Raw genomic sequence first — 24,687 nt, 5'->3', positions numbered from 1 at the left:
TGGCCTGTTTTAAGAAGGAGGTAAGCGGCAGGTCACCCATCAGTCACTGGACCAGACCTTCAAAGAGAGGGATGGCAATGGGGCTCAAATCGGGAAGGGGCACCTTTCCTTTCAAGGGCTCAGACCACCTCTGAATTCCCAATTCCTCAACCGCTGGGGTCAGCCTCAGGAGGAGGGAGAAGAGAGCGGTCTTATAGGTGCTTACCCTGACGATGGCCAAGAGGCGAATGTAGTCGCTCAAGAGCTCAGCCAGCAGGAAGAAGTCACTACTGGCCTGTTCTTGGTGCAGTTGCTCGATCTTCTCTTCGACCTCGGCTAGCTGGGACAAGGCCCGGGAGAGAGCAGTGTTGTCCTCTGAGCTTCCCAACATGGCCAGGCTCTTGGCAAACTGGGCTGTATTCAGTGCTAACTCTGGGTGAAGCAACGTGCACAGACACACATCACAAGACGGCGGGAGAGGGTTATGTTCCTCAAGCTATAAACAAGAGCCAAAGGTCTTCTGCAATTGCAGAGGTCAGCTGCTCAGCACCTCTGAAGGAGGAAGAACTGACCCCGCCTCTTCGGTCGGCCGGAATGCAATCGCAGGAGTTTGCCAATCGCTGTTGGCCCCAAATCCATCTAGGACTGATTATTTCATATCTACCTCAGCACTTACAAAAGGGCTTAATACCATGGTAATAGTTAAGGCATCCACTAACAGAGGCTCTGTTCCTCTGGCTGTATGGTCGTTTCCCCGCCCCACTAACCCCCAACCCTCTGAAAGCTCCTTTTCTCACTTCATTCTGATCTATGTGCTAATGAGTGGGTAGCAGAGGTGGAAAGGGGAGAGAAAAAGATAAAAAATTGACCTTAGTTAGCATTGCTGGCTCCAAGGCCAACCCTGTCATGGAAAGGGGGAAGGTTGGGAATCTTTTACCCCCAACACCTGAGGGGGGAACACTGCCTTTCCATTTACATGATGACTCAAAACTTGTCCCTAGATCTCTAGGGTGAAATTCTCCTAATAAAATAATTCAGGTAACCCCCACCTCAGGACTTCCAAGGTCAGGTCAGGATTTATTGGGTTTGGGGCAGGGCAGTTATTCCCTTAGGGATAAAGCAAGAACCAGGATACTGATATTGAATCATGTTCCAGTTGGGAATCAAAGGACCCAAAACAGGCAAGAGGCTCGAGGACAGAATTACTTTCATCAGCTCATTGGGAGACTTTTCCCACCACTTCCGTACCTTTTCTATGGTTGACTAGAGTTTCTACCACAACGTGCAGTTTTCGTAAACGCTGCTCTTCGCCCTCGACCTCCTGTAGCTTCTCCTCAAACCACTGAAAGAGAGAAGCCCAGCATTTCAGGGGGAAGAGTTCAGATCTTTGAATTTCCTTGAGGCAGAAGTTTAGAGAAATCCACTGAATATACGCAACCTCAAGTCTTCTCATGGTTTAACCTTCAGTAACGCACTCAAGAGCGTGAGTACGCACATTCGAGGGGGAGAGGCACGGAATTACTTACAATGTCTGATTCGTTCATCTTGATGGTCATTTTGCTGACCGCGTCAGTGGCTTTGTTAAACATCTTGAGGAGACCAGCTCCACTCAATGCCTGGGTACCCACCGCTCGGGGCAGCTGCAAGACCAAAACCAAAAACTGTTCAAAACCGGGCCAAGGGAGGGGCAAATCCGAACTCGCTCCGTGGAAATGAGTGTGAAACAGCCGGAAGCCGGGGGAAACCCCATTATAAAAGTTTCAGAACTTCCCAGGAAAGTGATGAAACAGTACTGATACTCAATACTAGAGAAGTGGCTCAGAGGGATTAAAATGGACCAAACTTTGGCAGCCTGCTGAGAAAGGACACGGACTTAAAGCTGGGAACTGAAGCCTGTGGGGAAGCAGCGTGGCTCAGTGGAAAGAGCGCGGGCTTGGGAGTCAGAGGTCATGGGTTCAAATCCCAGCCCCACCACTTAGCAGTGTGACCTTGGGCAAGCCACTTAACTTCTCTGTGCCTCAGTTATCTGTAAAATGGGGATTAATAATGATGGCAATTTGTTAAGCGCTTACTATGTGCAAAGCACTGTTCTAAGCGCTGGGGAGGATACAAGGTGATCAGGTTGTCCCACGTGGGGCTCAGAGTCTTAATCCCCATTTTACAGATGAGGGAACTGAGGCACGGAGAAGTTAAGTGACATGCCCAAAGTCACCCAGCTGACAATTGGCAGAGCCGGGATTTGAACCCATGACCTCTGACTCCAAAGCCCATGCGCTTTCCACTGAGCCAAGCTGCTTCCCAATAATAATAATGTTGGTATTTGTTAAGCGCTTACTATGTGCAAAGCACTGTTCTAAGCGCTGGGGAGGTTACAAGGTGATCAGGTTGTCCCACGCGGGGCTCACAATTTTAATCCCCATTTTACAGATGAGGTCACTGAGGCCCAGAGAAGTGAAAGTGACTTGCCCAAAGTCACACAGCCAACAGTTGGCGGAGCTGGGATTTGAACCCATGACCTTTGACTCCAAAGCCCAGGCCCTTTCCACTGAGCCACAGCAGATTAAGACTGTGAGTTCCAAGTGGGACACCTAATCACCTTGTATCCCCCCCAGCACTTAGAACAGTGCTTTGCACATAGGAAGCGCTGAACAAATACCACCATTATTATTATTATATTATAATTACAAGCTGGCGGACAGGTTGATCACACCTCAGAGATTCTCTTGAGAAAGTGTTGATGCCTGCTTTCCCACTCAAACTTATAAAAGCTTAGGAAATAACCCAACATATAGGATCCCACCGTGTACCATCCTTGCCTGAACGGGGCACAGCTCTTAAAGAAAAAAAATGTTTTAATTACAGCATAAAGCAGCACGGCCTAGTGGAAAGACTATGGGGCTGGGAGTCAGAGGCCCTGGTTTCTAATCCCAGCTCTGCCAATTCATTCATTCAGTCGTATTTACCGAGTGCTTACTGTGTGTGAAGCCTGGTGTGTGACCTTGGGTAAGTCATTTCCGTGCCTCAGTTTCCTCAACTGTAAAATGAGGATTCGATACCTGATCCTCCCCCGACTCAGACCGTGAATCCCACGTGGGACGGGGACTGTGTCCAACCTGAATAACTTTTATCTACCCCAGTGCTTGACATATAGTAAGCACTTGACAAATACCATAAGAATAATAATAATGAAAAGGGAGGAGCAGAATTGCGTAACAGAAAGAGCACAGGCTGAGGAATCAGAAGACCCAGGTACTATTCCACTATCTACCTGTTGTGTGACCTCAGGCAATGTCACAACTTCTGTGTCTTATTTCATCTGTATAAAATGGAACCACCCCCCCACTCCTAAAAAAACCTACCTATTCTCCCTCCCTTTTAGACTGTGAACCCTATGTGCGACAGAGACTGAGTCTGATATGCATATATTGTATCATTCCGGTGCTTGGCACATGGTAAGTGCTAAGTACAACAGTAAGTCCTCATAGAGATAATTAAGTCATAGAACCAGACAGCTGAAAGCCAGAGAACACACTGATGGAGCTAAGACAGCAGGAACTCCAGAACTAGCTGGTAAAAGGACCATATTGAGCACCATCATAGCAAGCGCTTCAGGGTCTGGTATTGTGGGCAAAGAGACAGAGCAAAATTCCTCTGGGTATTTAGTGATCAACTAACCTCATAATGCCACCTTTCACTCCACTTAGACATAAAATTGCCTAATACTAAATGTGGCTTCCTTTAAAATCAAAGTTCACTTAGACCAACAGTCTTGCCAAACAGTTCATGAGGGAGAATCAGTCTTACACACAGAGATTAGTCTTTAGGAACTTTAGTTATTCTGTATATGGGGTGGGGGGGGCAGAAACAAATAGAAAGTCAGTATTTCTTTATTCCAACCATGGAGGTTTATGCTGAACCAGGGACCAACGGACAGTGTGCATTTACTTTCAAGAATGAGGTGGTAAAGGTTAGCCAAGTTAAAAAAAAAAAATCAGAATGAAGACGAAGCTGGCTAGAATGGACTAGTCCTGGGAACAGGAAAAGATTCCTGAGATTGTTAATCATCAAACCTGTGGGCCTCTGGCCTCTATCCTTCATTCTATTCCGAGCAAAATGATTCTAACCTCGAAATTTTTTATAGAGGGAAGATAGATTCAGAATGACCTTTGGGACTGCAAATGATTTGAAAAAGTTCCAAATGACTTCTCAAAAGGGTCTGGGTTCTCACCACTAGATTGTGCAGCTCTGAGGTCTAGATTAAGCAAAAAATTCCCTATCCCAGAGGCACATCAGAAGGTATTTGGGTGAAGCCCGGCAGGAATAGAATGCGTTGGAGAAGGTCCTGACTCAAAACACAGTGACTTATCTGGATGGGGACTGGTTTCTAGGACTAGTTCCACAACTAGATATTGGCAAATTGGCTCCTTTCTGGTTAGCCTAGGGCAATTTTGGCTTTCCAGATGGGCTCGGGACTCCCGAACAGTCATTTCACGTGCCCACCCACTCAGAAAGGAAAGCTGATTTAGAAACCATCTGTCTCTAATCAAGTAACAGCATTTACTGAGTATGTGGAGCACTGTACTAAGAACTTGGAAGAATACGATGGAGTTAGTAGACATGATCCCTGCCTTAAGTGGCTTACAATCCAGTGGAGGAGTTGAAGTGAAAGAGACTGCTGCCTGTTCAATCCTCACCTCTTCCTTTTCCAAGAACTCTCTGACATCTGGGTCCTGTAACATGGTGGGATGGGTCACCACCCTCCGAAGGTACCTGGAGAGAAGGCAAAAAATCACTCATTCAGTCTGTCTGGATACATGAGGATGCAGTGCCATTCATTCAATCGTATTTATTGAGCGCTTACTGTGTGCAGAGCACTGTACTAAGTGCTAGGGAAGTACAAGCTGGAGTTTCAGGTAGGGGCCTTAGGCAATTTGCGTTCACGATCGTTTTGTGCCTCACCACATTCCTCCCTCCCAAACACCTCCTTCCTGACTGAGCCTCAGTGCTCATGGAGGATTCTGGATTCTCTGGCTAACAGCCAACTGGCAAATAGGGACTAAATGCTGAGGGACCCAGGGTTTCCCTCACAGCTGTTCCCATTCCAGCCAGCTGAGGAGGTGGCTAGAATGGAGGGAGCAAATCTTTTCCTGGGAGAAGGGCAGACCAGGGAAGAGTCAAAGGTAGTTTGTGCTTGATAGACCTTAACACATTCCATATTACCAATTTCCTGAACTGACAAGTCTCTCTCTCTCTCCTCACACCAAGTTTCTACTGCCAAGCCTGCATTTTAAATGATCCTTCTTGAATGAGGGAGCCCCACCCCGCCGTTCACAGCATCTCTTACCTTTCTAAAGCAGCCCGTCTCTTTTCTAGGAACTCGGCAGAGGAGGAATCTTCCTTCCCAACTTTCACTTTGGTCATTCCTGGGAAAGAGAGTGAAAATCCAATATACCAACAGGCAACAGGACTAATTAACACTATCCACAGTAGTAATGTGTTGGCTTTGGGAGCTTTTCTTTTACTGGTATTAAATAATCTTTATTATTTGTACCCATCTGCCGGAGATGGCCCAAGAAGTCACTTCAGCTGCCTCTGCCAAATAGGGGGGAGGCGCTGAGGGAGAAGAGGGCAGAGTTGTTCTAGGAATTGAGAAGTGACTGTTACAAAACAGAGCCATCAACTCTGTGGACACAAGAAATAATTACAACAGCTAGAATTTCTTGATTCAGTCTATTTCAGTCCAGTGGAGAGAAGGATAATCACTTTTGCAACAATCATAGAATGCTAGTCGTGTGTCAGAGAGCTTTCAAGCCGCCGTCATTTGAGACCCAAATCATCTCTTTACAGCCATAGGAGAGAACATGATATGGAGAGGAATAATGACAGCTTGCCCAGTCTCTTCAAGTGATATAGGGAAGCAGTAAAGAACCTCCCTCTTTTGGGGGAATTGTGTGAAATGCTCTTGTTTCAAGTTAGTAACGAAGATGGAGAAAGAGCTAAAAGGAACACAAATGATGGCCTCACCTATTAAGCTTTTTTCTGGTGGAGGAGGGACAATGAATCCATTCTGGGAATGTTTCTCTGAAAGTTTCTCATAAAGACCCAGAAAGTCACTAAATCTTCTTTTCACACAAAACTCTTTACTTCTGAACATCGGCAGGCTGGTCTGGAAACAGACAATATGCAGAAAGACAGTTGCAACTATGCAGCAGATGAAAAACTATGCAAGCTGCCCACTGAGATTAATCTTGATTAAGGAGATCAATTACCCAGCTTTCCCTACCGATTAGGAAGCAGCATTCTCTTAAAAAACAACACAATTTCAAATTATAGATGGAGCTGGTTTCTAACTCGATATACTGCCCCACCCCCAAACTGACCGCGAGTGACACTGATTGTGCCGAAGCATATGCATACCAGAAAGATTTTTAGATGGAGCGCTGCCTCGGGTAAAAGAGCCTGAAGTACCTCAGGCATCAGTGATCACAGAACAGAAGTTCATAATTCAAAGCAGAGGGGGGCATATTAACAATGAGCAGGTGGAATCGAATATTAGTCAAGGGACAACCTATGGCAGAATAATCTGGCCCCAGGCTTCAGGACAGAGACTTCTACTCCCAGCCATCACTATACAGTGGACAGAGCCTTTAATATCCCACACACTCCTGGTGCGGCCTTTTCAGGGGACAGCACGCACGCCAGGTGCTGCCTTAAAGCACATCCCAGGTGTTCCTGGAGCTGCTCCAGGACTGAGATTATTCCAAAAAGGCCCACGTTTTTTCCCCAAAGGAGGCTGGTGTATCCAGGATCTTTTAGGACCTCAAATAAACCTACTAAACCCAGTGGCAATCTAACTAGCTGCTCCAATGGTAGGCCCACCCTTGGGCACAATCGCCAGGGTCTAAAAGTGGCAAGGACCTCTAGCTCTAGATTATAAACTCAATGGGCAGGGAACACACCTAAACAGCTCCGTCATACTGTACTCCCCCAAGTGCACAGTTCAGTGCTCAATAAATTTAAGTCGGAATTTAAAAGAAAGAAAAAACTAAACTGTACAATTATAAAATCAGCACCAATTTATATATACATATATATAATTTTATTTAAAATTTAGATCCCTATTCCCACACTCTAATAAGCTGTAATAAATACCTGACTGAAGCTAAGCCTAGAATTTGCACAGGGACACTAGAACCCTCTTACCCACCCCTGCCCCAAAGCCATTATACTATGTTGCCCCTGTTTATAAAGTATATACACATTTAAAATTACTCTTCTTTTGGCAATTTCCAAACCAATGTGGATTTTCATAATCCTCAGAGGGTGAGGGAGGGAAACCAGTCATTCTCTGCTCTAATCAAACTTCATTTTAACTTTCAAATGCAGCTCCCGGGCCCAGAATGAAACTTGTAAGAACGAGCTAAATGTGCGGTCAGTGCTTCTGAGAAGTGGAAAAGCTTACACCCAGAGTGCTTGGGTGGGCTACCAGTGATACAGGATGGAATGAGTCCTATCTGAGCAACGATCCAGGCGGCAAAAGGCCGACCCTGGCACAAACTGGGCTGTCCGTTATTACTATCAGTTCCACTCCCACATAGACTTCCTCAGACGCTCACTGAATCTGTGAAAGGTAAAAAGCTAGTCCCTAGCAGGCATGCAACTGCATATGTGGGGTAAACGGCTTAAGTACGGAGAGTCCCATCAGCACAGACAACGGAGAATGTGCTTCTAGCTGAAGGCAGGTAGGGCCTGGTCAGAAGACGACAGGCAGGCACCAGGTCCGCTGCCAGGCGCAGCGGACCTACGCTAGACCCACAATTTTAGCCCAGCCTCACACCACTGAGGGTGGGGAGGGGAGAGCCTAGCTCTAGCGTGTGTCAATCGGGAAAAATTACAAGAGGATACTGGGGAGAAGCGTCCGACTTATTAAACTGTCAGACCCGTAATCGGTAGAGCCGCATCTATTTCAACAGAGAGCGCGCTCAGGCCTGCTAAAAAAAGGTGAAGTCCCAGGTGTCAAGATTCTCCTTCACTTACCTGTGTTGCAACTTTGTAGGCGACATATGCATTCATGCCTTCGCCTGTGGGAGAACGGAGAGGAAAGCACAGGATAAGTGACTCTTTAACACCAATGTTTTACCAAGTGACTGTGAACAAAGTCTGTTACTTCCAACTAGAATTCAAACTCCTCCTGGCCTCCGTCCAGATGAGGTCTGTATAAGGGTTGGACCCATTTCTCCACCACGTTGAACAAAGCCCCGTTGAAAACGTCTTCCACTTTTGCCTTGGGCAATCCAAGTCACATCGCAGCGGATGCTGAACTCAGTCCAGTTTGCTGTTAGACAATTGCTTGAGTTCTTTTTGTCCTGAGGCCTGGCCCTATTTATCCTCCCTGAGAGTTGCACGGGGCACTGACAATCCATCTGTTGTTGCCCTGCCAATATTTGGGCTGGCTACACACATCTGTCCCAAGCTGAACAATTTGCTAGCTGTAAGGAGTAGGAGGAAAGAAGGAAGCAGCTGATGAAGGAGGAAACAAGTGGGATCCCCACAACCTAGCTTTATGGACAGTTTACTTTTTTTGGCTCTCTCCATTGGGTTTTGGGGTGGGAAGGGAGGGTGGCGGAGGGCACATTACACTGACCTCTCTGATCTTCTGTGTTTGCCCAAAGCAAAGGGCCCAACAGGAATAATTCTCCAGCCATCACACAAACCTGAAGGGCTAATTTCTGTGAAAAAAGGCTTTGACCACCGGGTTGTCTGCAATTCAGGAGACCGGCAATCCCCATGGCACAGTCAAAACTTAGTCCATTTAGGGAAATGAAGATATCACGGACCATCCAAGCACAAAAAGACCCATCATACATTACAATGTAGGCAGACAGCCGGAGGTTCAGATTTTTATTTTTCCGTAGGCCGAACAGAGTTAGTGATTCAAGTTCCTAGGTGCGGGGAGGCGGGATGAGGGGAGAAGACTCAGACGAGCAGTTTGGCCTATTGGAGAGAGCACGGGCCTGGGAGTTAGAAGGATGTGGATTCTAATCCTGGCTCTAATCTCTAATTCTGGTTCCCTAAGGTCTGCTGGGTGACTTTTGGGAAGTCACTTCATTTCTCTAGGACTCAGTTACCTTTCCTGTAAAATGACGATTAAGACAGAGGATTAAGACTCTCCTCCTCCCCATCCCCCCAGCCCTACCTCCTTCCCCTCCCTACAGCATTTGTATATATTTGTACAGATTTATTACTCTGTTTTACTTGTACATATTTACTATTCTATTTTTGTTAATGATGTGCATATAGCTTTAATTCCAGTTGTTCTGATGATTTTGACACCTGTCTACATATTTTGTTTTGATGTCTGTCTCCCCCTTCGAGACTGTACGCCTGTTGATGGGTAGGGACTGTCTCTGTGTGTTGCCGACTTGTACTTCCCAAGCGCTTAATACAGTGCTCTGCATACAGTAAGCACTCAATAAATATGAATGAATGACACGGACTGTGTTCAATCTGATTAACTTGTGCCTATTTCAGTAGTGTCTGACACATGTTAGTTGCTTAAACACCATAAACACGCACACACACGCATCCTTTACCTTTTTACCTTTGGGAAGTGTACAATGTAACAGCTGGAAGACACAAAAACTTTAAACACATGCTTTTTTTCCTACAGTAGATTTGCTTCTAGATCATCTTGGTAAAGTTTTAGAGATCAACATCAGACAGAAACCATCCTGCTAATTATTTTGGGCTGGAGTCTTCAGACACTTCTGTTTTAGGAAGCTTCGGTGTGAAGCCAGCATTTCATTCCACTCAACATGTCTAGGACAAAAATAATACCCATACCCATGTTTATTCACTTCACAAATAGCTCAGGAAACTCCAAATAATCTAATTACAGTTTTCGATTATTGGAAGTATTCAGGAAAAATGGCAGAGACTGTAATAAGCACAATGCAAGACAAGAAGCAGCGTGGCCTCGTGGAAAGAGGACGAGCCTGGAAATCAGGAGAACCTGGGTTCTAATCCCGGCTCCGCCACTTGTCTGCTGTGTGACCTTGGGCAAGTCACAACTTCTGCGTGGCTCACATGGGCTTGGGAGTCAGAGATCATGGGTTCTAATCCCAACTCCGCCACTTAGCTGTGTGACTCTGAGCAAGTCACTTAACTTCTCTGTGCCTCAGTTACCTCATCTGTAAAACGGGGATTAAGACTGTGAGCCCCACGTGGGACACCCGATAACCTTGTGTCCTCCCCAGCGCTTAGAACAGTGCTTTGCACATAGTAAGCGCTTAACAAATACCATCATTATTATTATTATTAATCTCTGCCTGAGTTACCTCATCGAGAAAATGGGGATTAAGATTGTGAGCTTAACCTGATTCTCTTTTACATACTCCAGTGCTTAGTACAGGGATGGCATAGAATAAGTGCTTAACAAGTAATAATTATAAGTGCTGAGATATCTTCAAAAAGTGTTCGAACGGTCTGATATCTGGGCACAGGCATGATACACTGAAGTGGAAGCAAATGTTGAGATTGACCAATCAAAATTCTGTCGGTGTTGGTTCCCAAAATATGTTAACAGCTGAGGACCTAAAGGGGCTTCTTTGTGTTTTAGTGGTCCTAACCTATTGCAGTGTGAAAGATGAGATGGACATTTTACCCAAAGTGCTCCGATCAGGATTAGGCCTTGGACTTTAACACTCCTTCCAGCAGAGCCAATAAAGCCCCAAACTAGTGATATAGTGCACATTTTAAGAGTGGAGCAAGTCAGGTTTGGGGAGTGTTTTAAGTCACTTCCTTTCCAGTTTCAGCAAGCTTCACGACTCGAGAATTCCACAGCCACCCTCCACTTCCCTTCAAACACAGCCAAGTATCAGGGAAAACAAGATTTCTTCCCAAGGCTACAGGGCTGAATGTTCTCCATGGGAATCTTTCAACCAGTCTTAAAAAAGAAGTCATATCTTTAAGAGAGGCCTTCCCTAAGCCCTCATTTCCCCTACTGCCCTTTCTTCTCCATCACATATGCACCCTTTAAGCACTTTGCTCTGGGGCTGGGGTGGGTATCACTTAAGTAGCCTTCTACTCTTATTTTACTTGTACATATCTATTCTATTTATTTTATTTTGTTAGTATGTTTGGTTTTGTTCTCTGTCTCCCCCTTTTAGACTGTGAGCCCACTGCTGGGTAGGGACTGTCTCTATATGTTGCCAATTTGTACTTCCCAAGCGCTTAGTACAGTGCTCTGCACATAGTAAGCGCTCAATAAATACGATTGATGATGATGATGATGATGATACTCTATTCCCCCTAACTGCAATTTATTTTGTCTATCTCCCCCTATAAACTGTTAGCTCCTTGTGGGCAGGGACTACATCTATCAATATTATCGTATTTTCCCAAGAGCTTAGTACAGTGCTCTGCACATTGTAAGTACTTAAATGCCACTGATTAACTGACTTGTTTTAACGATGTGTTGACTGTTCATTCAGATATAAATTATACCTGCCTCAAATGATGACTCAGTACTTAATCTCAACCTTGAGAGATGCTACAAGTGACCCATTAGTTTACTCATGATGTTAGGATTTAAGTGTTACTAGTGCATATATTATAGCTCAACCATTTTAAAAAAAAAAACAACTAAAAACCCCAGAATGTTAACGATTTATAAAACCCTTGTTCAGTGCTTACCTTTGCACCTTGTGACACTTATTCCTTTGGTTTTTGTCAAAGAGGGAGAAATACAATGTAAAAACACAAAGGCACTTATACTGCTAGAGGCTAATGATCCCTCTGATCCTGGGAGGGAAGAGAAACTCAATTCTGCAATCCAAGTTCTTGCCCGAGGAAAATCCTTTCAGTTCCTAGCCTAATCTGGTAGTGTAGTCAATCAGTGGCACTGAGTGCTTATTGCAGGCCGAGCACTGTTATAAGCCCTTGAGAGAGTATGGTACAGTTGGTACCAGTCTATACTTGGAGCTTACAAGTCTGTAGGGATGGGATGTGGTGAGAGCAATGATAGAGGTCATTTTTCGTGAAAAGACCAAGACTCTAGCCCAATCTCTCCCTCCTGACCTGCTGGGCAACTCTGGACAAATCACTGAACCTTCTCTGGGCCTCAGCTTCTTCAGTTTATCTCCTCTTCCACATCTCTCATCTTGTGAGTCTCTGAGAGAGAGACAAGGACTGTAACTGATCTACCATGGAACTGCCCCAGCACATGTTGTTAGTAATAATGATCATTACTCTTATTGTTATTACAAGTCTAGGAGCTTGGGTTCAGCCTACCTCAAAAAGAATAAATTAATCATGTGGGTGAAGTACTTGGGCTCCCTGGAAGAAGAGGTGCTCTAAAAATTCAGGATATCAAATTAAGGCCTTTGGAGAATCCACCCAGTAACAGAATCAATCTTATTAAAGAAAAAATAAAATAAAAAAGCCAAATGGTTTGACCAGGTCTGAAGGGACCCAGAGGATAATCCCCCATAAAAGGGTAATCTTTGTGAAAGTTGCCTCTCCAGTGCCACATAACAATGTCAGCCTCCTGCTTTCTGGGTCAACAGTATTTAGTTAACCAGGGATAAATGATCAGAGCTAAAGAAAAACTTCACTAAAGGGAGCAGTGACTATGTACTTTTACTTACTTGACAGTTTCCCACTCGGTACCTGATCGATGGCAGGGGTGGGGAAGGGGGAAACAGAGACTCACCTACTTTCTCTGGATCTGTTACGGCAACTGTCAGATCAAACTGGTCCTCCTCCTCTTCCTCCTCCAGCTATTTGAAAGGAAAGATGAGAATTAAGTGGGTATATGTGTGTGTATATATACGTATATATGTGTGTGCATATATATACACACACACACACACATATATACATATATATGTGTGTAAATATATATATATATACACACACATATATATGTATACACACACACACACACACACATATGCTACAGATGTCCACCACAAGGTGAAGACTTTTGTAAACAGTCCTTACAGCAGAGAAGCAGCATGGCTCAGTGGAAAGAGCACAGGCTTTGGAATCAGAAGTCATGGGTTCAAATTCCAACTCTGCCAATTGTCAGCTGTGTGACTTTGGGCAAGTCACTTAACTTCTCTGTGCCTCAGTCACCTCATCTGTAAAATGGGGATTAAGACTGTGAGCCCCCCGTGGGACAATCTGTTCACCTTGTAACCTCCCCAGCGCTTAGAACAGTGCTTTGCACATAGTACGTGCTTAATTAATGCCATCATTATTATTATTAAATGCATGTCCAGAATGACAACTCAGCATGACCTTTTGAGAAGAGCATGGATCTGGGAATAGGGTCCTAATCCCATCTCTGCCACTTGCCTGTTGTGTGACTGCTGACAAGTCACTTAGCTTCTTTTTGACTTCATTTCCTCTGTAAAATGAGTATTAAGTACCTGCTCTTGCCTTCCTCAGACTGGGACCAGAGATTATACGATCTGCATATATTATACCTACTGAGGAATAGCCGGTGCTTGGCATATACCCAATTAACAAATATCACAATTATTGTTATTCAAGGGAGATCTTTGTTAGTTCTATCACGGATTCAATCTGAACCCACCAACAGCAGGGAACTAGAAAACGGCCACAGAGGGTCTTGGTAAAGTGCATGGAAGAACTGCCCGAGAAGGAGAAAAATATACCTTCAGAGCCAAGAATTCAGCTGGAGAGACTCCTGAAAAGTAGAGGGCTTTGCAACCCATACCAATACTAATTATCTGTATTATACTACCTGTATATATCTTTGTATGTATTTATTACTCTATTTATTTATTTTACTTGTACATATTTATTCTATTTATTTTATTCTGTTAATACGTTTTGTTCTGTTCTCTGTCTCCCCTTCTAGACTGTGAGCCCACTGTTGGGTAGGGACCATCTCTATATGTTGCCAACTTGTACATCCCAAGCGCTCAGTACAGTGCTCTGCACACAGTAAGCGCTCAATAAATACGACTGAATGAATGAATGAATGACTCTTGCAGGGAATGGAGCCTAAAACTGAACCCAAGTCTCTCAGTTAAGTACACCCGATGCATTAGAGAAGCAGCGTGGCTCAACGGAAAAGAGCCCGGGCTTTGGAGTCAGAGATCATGGGTTCAAATCCCGGCTCTGCCACTTAGCTGTGTGACTTTGGGCAAGTCACTTCACTTCTCTGTGCCTCAGTTACCTCATCTGGAAAATGGGGATGAAGACTGTGAGCCCCACGTGGGACAACCTGATTACCTTGTAACCTCCCCAGGGCTTAGAACAGTGCTTTGCACATGGTAAGTGCTTAATAAATGTCATTATTATTATTATTTGGGAAGGAGAACTGCACTGACGGAGAATTTGAGGATATGCATCAGACAGCGTGTGACTATCTGAACGGAACTTGATGCGGTGTTGTGTGCACAGCCTGAGTTTTCCACAATAAGCGGTTCTTCAGGACTACTTCCTGTACAACAGGGAAACTAAACCACCGTATCTGACTACAGCGTGAGAGGACCTACACTGAGCTTGGTGTCAGGTTGGCAAGGGGACACTCCTGTGTCAACAGCAATGAAACTGACTATGGATTCTTACCTCCTCATAGCTCTTTGGCTCAGACCTGAATGAGGAGTTGGTGGCTTCCTCTGTCGGAGGTGGAGCGAATACTTTGGCGGGCTCCTTCTTCTGGTTGTTCTGGGCGCTGTCCAGAGACAGCTCGACAGTGGCATCTACACAGAATGCACATTCCTCTGGTTAATACGGCACCTGTTCCCAATCACTGCTCCCTAGGGACCCACAGGACCACACCAAAAAAGCAGGCAGAGAGTGTTATCTGTCTAACCCCAACCAAGTCTCCTTGGGCTAACACAACGAAAAACATCACTTGGATTTAGACGGAGTGCAGGCAAGCTTCCGGAGGAGAAGTCAGAGCAGGAAGTTTTCAGGCAAAAGGGCAAAAAACTGATGCTTTCTGGATGAGAAAGATCGTATGCCCCAACCAATTCCGGTCATATATCTCATTAAGGGGGGGTACACTCTAATCTCTGAAAAAGAGGGAGGGATCGTTCCTTACACAAATGCTTTTTCCTGGACTCTCAAAGGGAATTAGGAAGACACTAATGAAGATCCTATGAAGGAGCCTAAAGTCTCAGTCAGTAGTTAGGAAAACAAGATTCTAGTCCAGGAATCTCATCATTTTAGGTGCATAATGCCCACAGAAAGACAACTCCTGCCTCTGGCTTGGAACGCCTGCCCTCCTCAAATCCGACAATTACTTTCTCCCACTGCAAAGCCTTACTGAAGGCACATCTCCAAGAGCCCTTCCCAGACTAAGGCCTGGGTAGGGAATGTCACTGTTTATTGCTGTACAGTACTTTTCCAATTGTTTAGTACAGCGCTCTATACACAGTAAGCGCTCAATAAATACGACTGAATGAAGAGGGGTTTTGCCAGAAATCAAATCTAATAGCCATCAGGAGGAGGAAGTAGAAAGGAATACGAGAAGAGTTCTGGGATTCTCTACCTGTGGAAGGAATTACTGCCTGAAGCATGTTCAGGATGGGATACGTCGTACAGGTCACAAGAACAAACACCATTTCTAGTCAGAGCACTGGTCACAAGAACAAATACCACTTCTAGTCAGACCACTGGTCCCTCCAGGCCAGAGTTCTGTCTGACAGCAACAACAGGACTTCTGGAGGAACAGTGGGCTGGTTGTCTCTTCCTTAATATTTATTCTAAAAGGTTATAGATGGACCAATACGAGAAGCAATATGGCCCAGTGGAAAGAGCATGGGCCTGGGAATCAGAGGACCTGGGCTCTAATTCCAGGTCTTCCACTTGTCTGCTGTGTGACTTTGGACAAGTCACTTAACTTCCCCGGGTCTCAGTTAACCTCATCTGTAAAATGGGGATTAAGACTGTGAGCCCTAAGTGATAAACTGGTATCTACCCTACACTTAGTATAGTGCCTGGCACATAGTAAGCACTTAAATGTCATTTAAAAATAAATAAATACAATACACCAATCAAATCCCTAGCTCTCTAACAACCCATAATTCACCTATGGATTTGTCTAAATCTTTCTTATTTTGATATTTTCCTGTAAGAATTTCATTAGTGAAATGATGTTTTTTTTTTAGTTTAATTTGAAGCTTCCACCTTCAAGCTTCAATGGAGGGGGGGGAGGGAGCATTTCGGTCATGTTTCATGTTCCCTTTCAGCCTTCATCTTTCCACACTTCAAAATCTCCATTTTTTAGTCTATCCCCTTCAAAAGCTGCTATGGCCTCCTGATCACTTCGGTTCTCCTTTTTTAAGCTCTATTATGTTTTCCATAAGATGTGGGAGCTAGAACAACCCACTATATTCCAGATGAGAGCATACCATGAAGGAAGTTACCAAACTATGCCCTTTGTTTTCTACTCCATTTTCGATGATGCGCATCTCGCCTCAGGCTATGGCACGCAGGTGTGTGCAAGGCACACAGGGGTTTAAGTCTGGATGTGACAACGGATCACTTCTGCTCCTCAGTCACTAGAGCCCAGGCTCTCCAGAAGCTGCACTTCTCATCATACCATCCATTTTTAAAAGCCTGAGAATTCTAGCAACCAGGACTAGTTCCTCAACAGCAGAGTCTATATTCTGTATTAACTACAAAGAGGATGATGGAACAGCCTCAGGATTCCTCCAACTCTTCTCAGAAACCTCAGCTTTTATGTATGGCCAAACCCCCGAAATCAACCCATGCAGCTTGTGTGTGATGGCTTCGGATGAAAATAAATCAACACGAACCTATTAAAACTCAACCTCCTCACATTAATGTCTTGATGGGTGGGGAAAGAATTCCGTACATATTGAGGTAGGAGACTGCAATTGGGCTGCTAAGGGAGGGACGCTTCTTTCCCCACGATCCCCAACAGCCACAACAGACGGAAAGGGAATTCGGCACCGCTGAGGAAGGAATGAGAGCTCTCATTCTTTATCCATTTGGCTGGTTGTTAAGAAAAGACTGGAAAGGCTCCTAGAGCAAGCCAGACAGGTTGTGGAGTTTTACTTGCCTGCAAAGAGATCCTGCTGCTCTTGTTCCTGCTCTGTCTGGATGCCATTCTCTTTGGACTTGTTGCTGGCTGGTGGAGGGGAACCCCTTCTTGGTGCCAGGGACTTATTCTGAAAGCAAAGAGGCAGTCTGAGCAGAACATCCAGTACACGATTCTTTACCTGTCCGGGAGGCTGGACATCAGAGCTCACAATAACACACCTACATACGCCTCCATCGTCCCTTTTGGGGAGATAAGTGAAGGCTCCATTCAGTAACAGTCTCCACACCCACCTTCCATGCTTCCAGATGAGGAATCGGAAATAAATATTTAAGCATTGTTAAACTTGGCTCAGAAGGCACTGGGGTTGGCAGGTTTTGAAGCTTAACTACAAAAATACACAAGATATGTAAAAGTCCCTCCTCTTCAAGAACACTATTGATGCCACCTAGGAACACATGCTCCTCTCTGAATGGATCTTTTAGAAGAATTTGCAGACCACTTCTCCTGTCTCTTGGCAAGGCCCGGTGAATGAAACTGAAGTCCGGAATTCAACTTCTGACTTGTCTGAAGCCATGCATTACAGAGAGATGAACTACAGCAGTCCTATAATACTGATCCAATCTCAGAAAGGCAAAGCCTTCTGGAATACCTGATCTCAGTCACTGGCAAAGCCCCCTTACTCCAACACAGGTCATCAAAGCCAGGAGAGTCTGTTAGTACAGGGCTCAGCTTCACTGACACTGTCCAAAACAGAACTCCTTCTCTTCCCTCCCAAACCCTGTCCTTTCACTGACTTTCCCATCACTGAAGATGGTAACACCGTCCTTCTTGTCTCAAGCCCGTAAAACTACCATTATCTTTGACTCCTCTCTCATTCAACCGATCACTAAATCCTGTTGATTTGACCTTCTCACACACACACACGCAAAAAAAAAAAATCAATAAAATCCACCCTTTCCTCTCCAAACTGCTACCTCATCAATCCAAACATTTATCCTAACCCACCTTGATAACTGAATCAGCCTCCTTGCTGACCTCCTTGCCTCCTGTCTCTCCCTACTCCAATCCATACCTCACTCTGCTGCTTGGATCATTTTCCTACAAAATGTTCACGCCATGTTTCCCCACTCCTCAAGAACCTCCAGGGGTTGCCCATCCACCGCTGCAAACAGAAACTCGTTGCCGTTGGCTTTGAAGCACTCAATCACCTTGCCCGCTCCTACCTCACCTCGCTACTCTCGAACTACATCCCAGGCTGCACACTTTGCTCTAATAATAATAATGGCATTTATTAAGCGCTTACTATGTGCAAAACACTGTTCTAAGTGCTGGGGAGGCTACAAGGTGATCAGTAATGCCAACCTTCTCACTGTATCTTGATCCTGTCTCTCACCCATGTCCTGCCTCTAGCCTGGAACGCCCTCCCTCTTCATATCTGACAGACAATTACTCTCCCTCCCCCTTCAAAGCCTCACTGAAGGCACGTCTCCTCCAAGAAGTCTTACCTATTCCTCTTCTCCCATTCCCTTCTGTGTCACCCTGACTTGCTCCCTTTATTTTTCCCCCCTCCTAGCCTCACAGCACTTGCGTACAGGTCTGTAATTTTATTTATATTAATGTCTGTCTGCCCTTCTGGACTGTAAACTCACTGTGGACAGGGAACGTGTTACCCAGTTATGCTGTACTCTCTCAAGCGCTCAGTGCAGTTTGCTCTGCACATAATAAGCGCTCAATTTTACAGTTGACTACAGAGACTTTTAACAGGAAAGCAGTTATTAGCTACAAATGGGAGTGGGTGTGTCCGTAGAAAGGTTCAAAAGAGAACAAAGCTGTTCTGTGCAGAACTGGAGCAGACTGCTGGGAATTTCGCTTCAAAAGCTAGTGGTGCTGGGTTGCTGGCCTTTGAAGTTACCCACAAGATAATCCTTCATACAACACTCTCTTCACGAATCAGAGTGAACTTATTATCTAGGGAGGAGATTATTTTGATCTATGAACAAAGCCAACTAAAAACAGATAAGTGAGGGACTGTAAGTCGTCTATGGGATGCTCTGTATTAAGAAATTAATTCAAGATTGAATTACGATCAGTGTTAAGACACCCCCTTCTCCCACCAGAGTTTTAGGCAAAACTGAAACAACGCTGATCAGAATATATTCATAGACCTTTCAAATCAGTGGTATTTATTGAATGCTTCCTATGTGCAGAGCACTGATCTAAGCGCTTGGAAGAGTTAGAGCCAATACAAAAGGCTAGAGGGGGATCGGGCATTAGGACAAACAGGTGGATAGGTACATAAGTGCTCAAACTCCATACCAATGGCTCTAAAGCACTTAATCAGCTCCCCTCATCCTACTTCACCTCAGTAATCTCCTACTACATCCCAGCCCGCACGCTCTGCTCCCCTAGCACCCCGCTTACTCACTGTGCTCTGATCTCATCTGTGTCACCGCCGACCCCTTTCCCATGTCCTCCAAATGTCAGACCGCCTCTCTCCACCTTCAAAGCATTATTAAAGTCACAACTCCTCCAAGAGTCCATCCCTAATTAAGGTCTTTCTCCCCCTGCCCCGACTCGCTCTTCCTTCTGCATCGACTATGCACTTGGAACTGTGACCATCAGTCATTTGTTATTGGCTCCAACCCCACAACACGTATGTGTGTTTCATTAAAGTGTGTATTATAAATTATTTATATTAATGGCTAATTTCCCTTCTAGACTGTAAGCTTGTTGTGGGCAGGGAACATGTCCACTAATGCTGTTGCACTGTACTCTCCCAAGTGCTTAGTACAATGCTCTGAACATTGTAAGTGCTCAAATAAAACCGATTGAAGTGCTGTGGGGCTAAACAAAAAAATCGAAGTGCATAAGGGGTGCAGCCCCAAATGCACAAGTGGTGCAGAAGGGAGAATGAGTAGGGGAAATGAGGATTAGTTGGGGAAGACCTCTTTGGCGATGTAATTTTAGAAGGACTCTGAAGAAGGGGAAGTGTTGGTTTGTCGGATATGAAGTGGGAGGAAGTTCCAGGCCAGACAGAGGATGTGGGATAGGGTGAGATAGGAGTGCAGTGAGTAGGATGGCATTAGAGGAGTAGGTGTGCGGGATGGGTTGTATTGGGAGATCAAATAGGAGGGGGTGGTGGGGGAAGAGCCGATTGAATGCTTTAAAGCCGACGGTAAGGAGTTTCTGTTTGACGTAGAGGTGAATGGGCAACCAGTGGACGTTCTGGAGTGGGGAGACACGAACCGAACTGTTCCTTAAGAAAAATGAACCAGGAGGCAGAGTGAAGAGAGCAGGAGGCAGGGAGGTTAGTGAGGGGGTAGATGCAGTAGTCAAAGCATATGATAAGTGCTTGGACCAATGTGCTAGCAGTTCGGATAGAGAGGGAGGGGTGGATCCTAGAGATGTGAAGTAGAATTGACAGGGTTCGGTGACACACTGAATTGAAACCCACTAAGATTAAGGATTTTGAAAAGAATTCCAGGCAGCATTAGAACCAAGAGTTGTGTCACTATAAAGCTAAATCTTAAAAAGTAAGTTTCCTTCGGAATCCTAAGGTTTATTCAGCGGGACACTGAATGAGGTTTCTACTTTAAATGTGATGACAGAGAATTTTTCTAAAGTAATCACTTCGCAACAGGGAGGTGGTGAAATCCTAAATAGGCTAGCAATAAAAAAAAAAAGTTAAATTGTGGTGTTAAGTGCTTACTATGAGACAAGCACTATACTAACTGTACCTCGCTCTCGCCTGTCCCGCCATCGACCCCCGGCCCACGTCATCCCCCGGGCCTGGAATGCCCTCCCTCTGCCCATCCGCCAAGCTAGCTCTCTTCCTCCCTTCAAGGCCCTGCTGAGAGCTCACCTCCTCCAGGAGGCCTTCCCAGACTGAGCCCCTTCTTTCCTCTCCCCCTCGTCCCCCTCTCCATCCCCCCGTCTTACCTCCTTCCCTTCCCCACAGCACCTGTATATATGTATATATGGTTGTACATATTTATTACTCTATTTATTTTACTTGTACATTTCTATCCTACTTATTTTATTTTGTTGGTATGTTTGGTTCTGTTCTCTGTCTCCCCCTTTTAGACTGTGAGCCCACTGTTGGGTAGGGACTGTCTCTATGTGATGCCAATTTGTACTTCCCAAGCGCTTAGTACAGTGCTCTGCACATAGTAAGCGCTCAATAAATACGATTGATTGATTGATTGATTAAAGCCCTGGCCTAGTGACAAGATACACAGCTAATACAGTCCCTTTGCCCCTAAGGTTTTCAAGAACAGGCACTGAATCCCCATTCTAGAGATGAAGAAACAGATACAGAGAAGTAAAGTGACCTGGCCAAGATCACGCAGCAGGCAGGTGGGGAAGCCAGGATTAACATTCGGTTCCATCCCACCTTCACATCGCTAAAAATTCGCCCTCTCCTCTCCAAACTGCTACCACGTTAGTACGATCACTCATCCTATCCCACCTGGATTGCTGCATCAGCCTCCTTGCTGACCTCCCAGTCTCCTGTCTCTCCCCACTCCGCTGCCCAGATCATTTTTCTATAAAAACGTTCAGGACATGTCACCCTCCTCCTCAAAAAAATCCAGTGGCTGCCCATCCACCTCCGTGTTAAAAAAACCTCCTCACCATTGGCTTTTAAAGCACTCCATCACCTTGCCCCATCCTGCCTCACCTCGCTTCTCTCCTTTTACAACCCGGCCCGCATTCTTCACCCGTCTGGTGCCAGCCTTCTCACAGTATCTCTGTCTCGCCTGTCTCGACGCCGACCCGTAGCCCACATCCTTCCTCCTGCCTGGAATGACCTCCCTCCTCAAATCTGACAATTCTCCCCGCTCCTTCAAAGCTTTATTGAAGGCACATCTCCTCCGAGAGGCCTTCCCAGACTCAGCCCCATTTTTCCTCATCTCCCACTCCCTTCTGTGTTGTCCTGACTTGCTCCCGTTGCTCTTCCTCCCTCCCAGCTCCAAAGCCCTTATGTACATAGCTGTAATTTTATTTATCCTTTTACTCTTCTCCCCTCCCAACCCCAAACCCCTTACGGACATACCTGTAATTTTATTTATTTGTACTTATGTCTGCCTCCCCTACTGTAGACTGTGAGCTCGTTGTGGCCAAGGAACGTCACTGTTTGTTGTACTGTACTTACCAAGTGCTTAGTAAGGGCTCTGCACACAGTAAGCGCTTAATAAATACACCCTTAATGAATGATTCCCAGTGCTGTTTCCGCCAGGCCGCCCTTGGTCTCAAATATGTGATGCACCATGCTGGTCTAGTTGCAAAACTGCTGCTAGTAACAGTCCAAGGAGATCCGACCAAGGGAAGGAGGAACTGTCTGGGCTACGCAACCCCGTCTTGAAATAAGTTTCCTGTCCAACACTTAAACAGGCCCAGGCCTGGGTGCGATTCTAACATCATCTAGTGGAAGGAGCACAGGATTAGGAGTCAGGAGAACAAAGCTCTAATTCCAGTTGTGTCAGTGGCCCCCTGGGTGACCGGTGCAAGCCACCAGCTTTCTCGGCCTCAGTTTCTTCATTAGTACAGTGTTAATGGGAGTACTTTCCAGAGTGCTAGATGGAACCGAGGCATTTTAAAGCTTCACAACAGACACTAGTTTGCTCTTGACTATGGTGGACACCAAAATGGGCCACTTGGCAGAGAGTCACATCCACAGGAGCAATACCAGACTCAGAGAAGCAGCGTGGCCCAGTGGACAGAGCACAGGCCCGGGAGTCAGAAGGACCTGGGTTCTAATCCCAACTCCGCCACTGCTCTGCTGTGTGACCTTGGGCAAGTCACTTCTTCATTTCTCTGGGCCTCAGTTACCTCATATGTAAAATGGGAATTAAGACTGGGAGTCTTATGTGGGACAGGGACTGTGCCCAACCTGATTACCTTGTATCCACTCCAATGCTTAGCACAGCGCCTGGCATGTAGGAAGTGCTTAATACAATTATTATTACTAGGGCTAACACACTAAATTCCCTTGAATCACATCCATTTGCCCCTCCACTTCTCTCAGTCTGACGGGCTACCTCTTTCTGCACCAAACTTGGCCTGTTGCGAGCGATCTCATCTGATGAGCTTTCAGCAAGCTTCAATTGTCACCAGTCTCCTCTGGGATAGAAGACACTCTGTAAATGGGTTTGTAGCTACAGCACCAATGTACCTGGGAGAAGCAGGGGCAGCGGTTCACCCAGGAAGTGCTTAACATTGCATCTCAATGTTTCCACTCATTCATTCAATCGTATTTATTGAGCGCTTACAGTGTGCAGAGCCCTGGACTAAGCGCTTGGGAAGTACAAGTTGGCAACATATAGAGACGGTCCCTACTCAACAATGGGCTCACAGTCTAGAAGGGGGAGACAGACAGCATATTAACAAAAAAAAAATAGAATAGTAAATATGTACAAGTAAAATAGAGTAATAAATCTGCACGAACATATATACAGGTGCTGTGGGGAGGGGAAGGAGGTAGGGAGGAGGGGAAGGGGAGAGGAAGGAGGGGGCTCAGTCTGGGAAGGCCTCCTGGAAGAGGTGAGCTCTCAGTAGGGCTTTGAAGGGAGGAAGAGAGCTAGCTTGGCGGATGTGCAGAGCTGCGCAGGATGTGCAGCTGTCTGTGGGTCTCTCACCCAAAGTCTCCAACAAACTTTGAGAGCTGAGCAGGTTGCAGCGAGTCAGAGTTTCCAAATAATAATAACTGTGGCAATCGTTAAGCACTTTACTATGTGCCGGGCACTATATTAGGCACTGGATGAATCCGTGCAGATCGGGTCAGACACAGCCCCTGCCCCACATGGGGCTCGCAGCCTTAATGCCCATTTTACAGATGAGGTAACCGGGGCACGGAGAAGTGAAGTAACTTGCCCAACGTCACACAGCAGAGAAGCGGCAGGGCTGGAATTAGAACCCAGGTCCTTCCAACTCCCAGGCCTGTGCTCTATCCACTAGGCCATTCTGCTTCCCCGACCCATTAGTTCTTTAAAGCCGGTCTGTCCAATCAATCAATCAATCGTATTTATTGAGCGCTTACTGTGTGCAGAGCACTGTACTAAGCGCTTGGGAAGTACAAGTTGGCAACATATAGAGACGGTCCCTACCCAACATTCATTCATTCATTCAATCGTCCAGTCCAGCTGCTTGCCTTTCCCCTCTATTCCCCCCCTTAAGCCCGATCCTCTTTTTGCCTCCAACCTCACAACGAAGAGCTGGCAACTATGGAGGGGAGTTACTGGAAAGGACCGGGTAAAGACCTGAAGAGCCTCACGCTCTGATACATTTCAAAAACCATTACTGATTTACTGCCCAGGCAGGAGGAAAACTTAAAGAATGTCTCCCCAAGGGGCATTCCCTGAAGGACGACTTAAAACTGGTGCAGAAAACGCTTCACAATCAGAATTTGTAACAACAGAGGAGGTGGGATGGAGTACAGAAACAGCCAGACAGTAGGTGTCTCTAGCTCCTCGCCTATCAGGCATCATGCTGCTTTAGTGGAAAGAGCCCGGGCTTTGGAGTCAGAGGTCACGGGTTCAAATCCCGGCTCTGCCAGTTGTCAGCTGTGTGACTTTGGGCAAGTCACTTCACTTCTCTGGGCCTCAGTTCCCTCATCTGTAAAATGGGGATTAAGACTGTGAGCCCCCTGTGGGACATCCTGA

The 24,687-nt window shown here is 45.7% G+C and overlaps 1 protein-coding gene across 1 annotated transcript in view; it reads right to left on the bottom strand.

The window, feature by feature from the left end:
• The window catches only part of SNX1 (sorting nexin 1), a 50,804-nt gene that overhangs the window by 8,003 nt on the left and 18,114 nt on the right, over nucleotides 1-24,687 (bottom strand). The window contains exons 2-11 of the mRNA XM_038746361.1: nucleotides 17,048-17,156; nucleotides 14,584-14,717; nucleotides 12,692-12,758; nucleotides 8,017-8,060; nucleotides 6,004-6,145; nucleotides 5,324-5,402; nucleotides 4,674-4,749; nucleotides 1,506-1,619; nucleotides 1,228-1,321; nucleotides 206-411 (exon numbers count right to left, since the gene is read on the bottom strand). Coding sequence (XP_038602289.1) covers nucleotides 206-411; nucleotides 1,228-1,321; nucleotides 1,506-1,619; nucleotides 4,674-4,749; nucleotides 5,324-5,402; nucleotides 6,004-6,145; nucleotides 8,017-8,060; nucleotides 12,692-12,758; nucleotides 14,584-14,717; nucleotides 17,048-17,156 — 1,065 coding nt within the window. The remainder of the gene's footprint in view (nucleotides 1-205; nucleotides 412-1,227; nucleotides 1,322-1,505; nucleotides 1,620-4,673; nucleotides 4,750-5,323; nucleotides 5,403-6,003; nucleotides 6,146-8,016; nucleotides 8,061-12,691; nucleotides 12,759-14,583; nucleotides 14,718-17,047; nucleotides 17,157-24,687) is intronic.

The sequence above is a fragment of the Tachyglossus aculeatus genome, chromosome 5, assembly GCF_015852505.1.
Source record: "Tachyglossus aculeatus isolate mTacAcu1 chromosome 5, mTacAcu1.pri, whole genome shotgun sequence".
NCBI lineage: Eukaryota > Metazoa > Chordata > Mammalia > Monotremata > Tachyglossidae > Tachyglossus > Tachyglossus aculeatus.
Note: the sequence above shows the minus strand (reverse complement) of the source record. Positions and strands in the feature narration are given on the sequence as shown.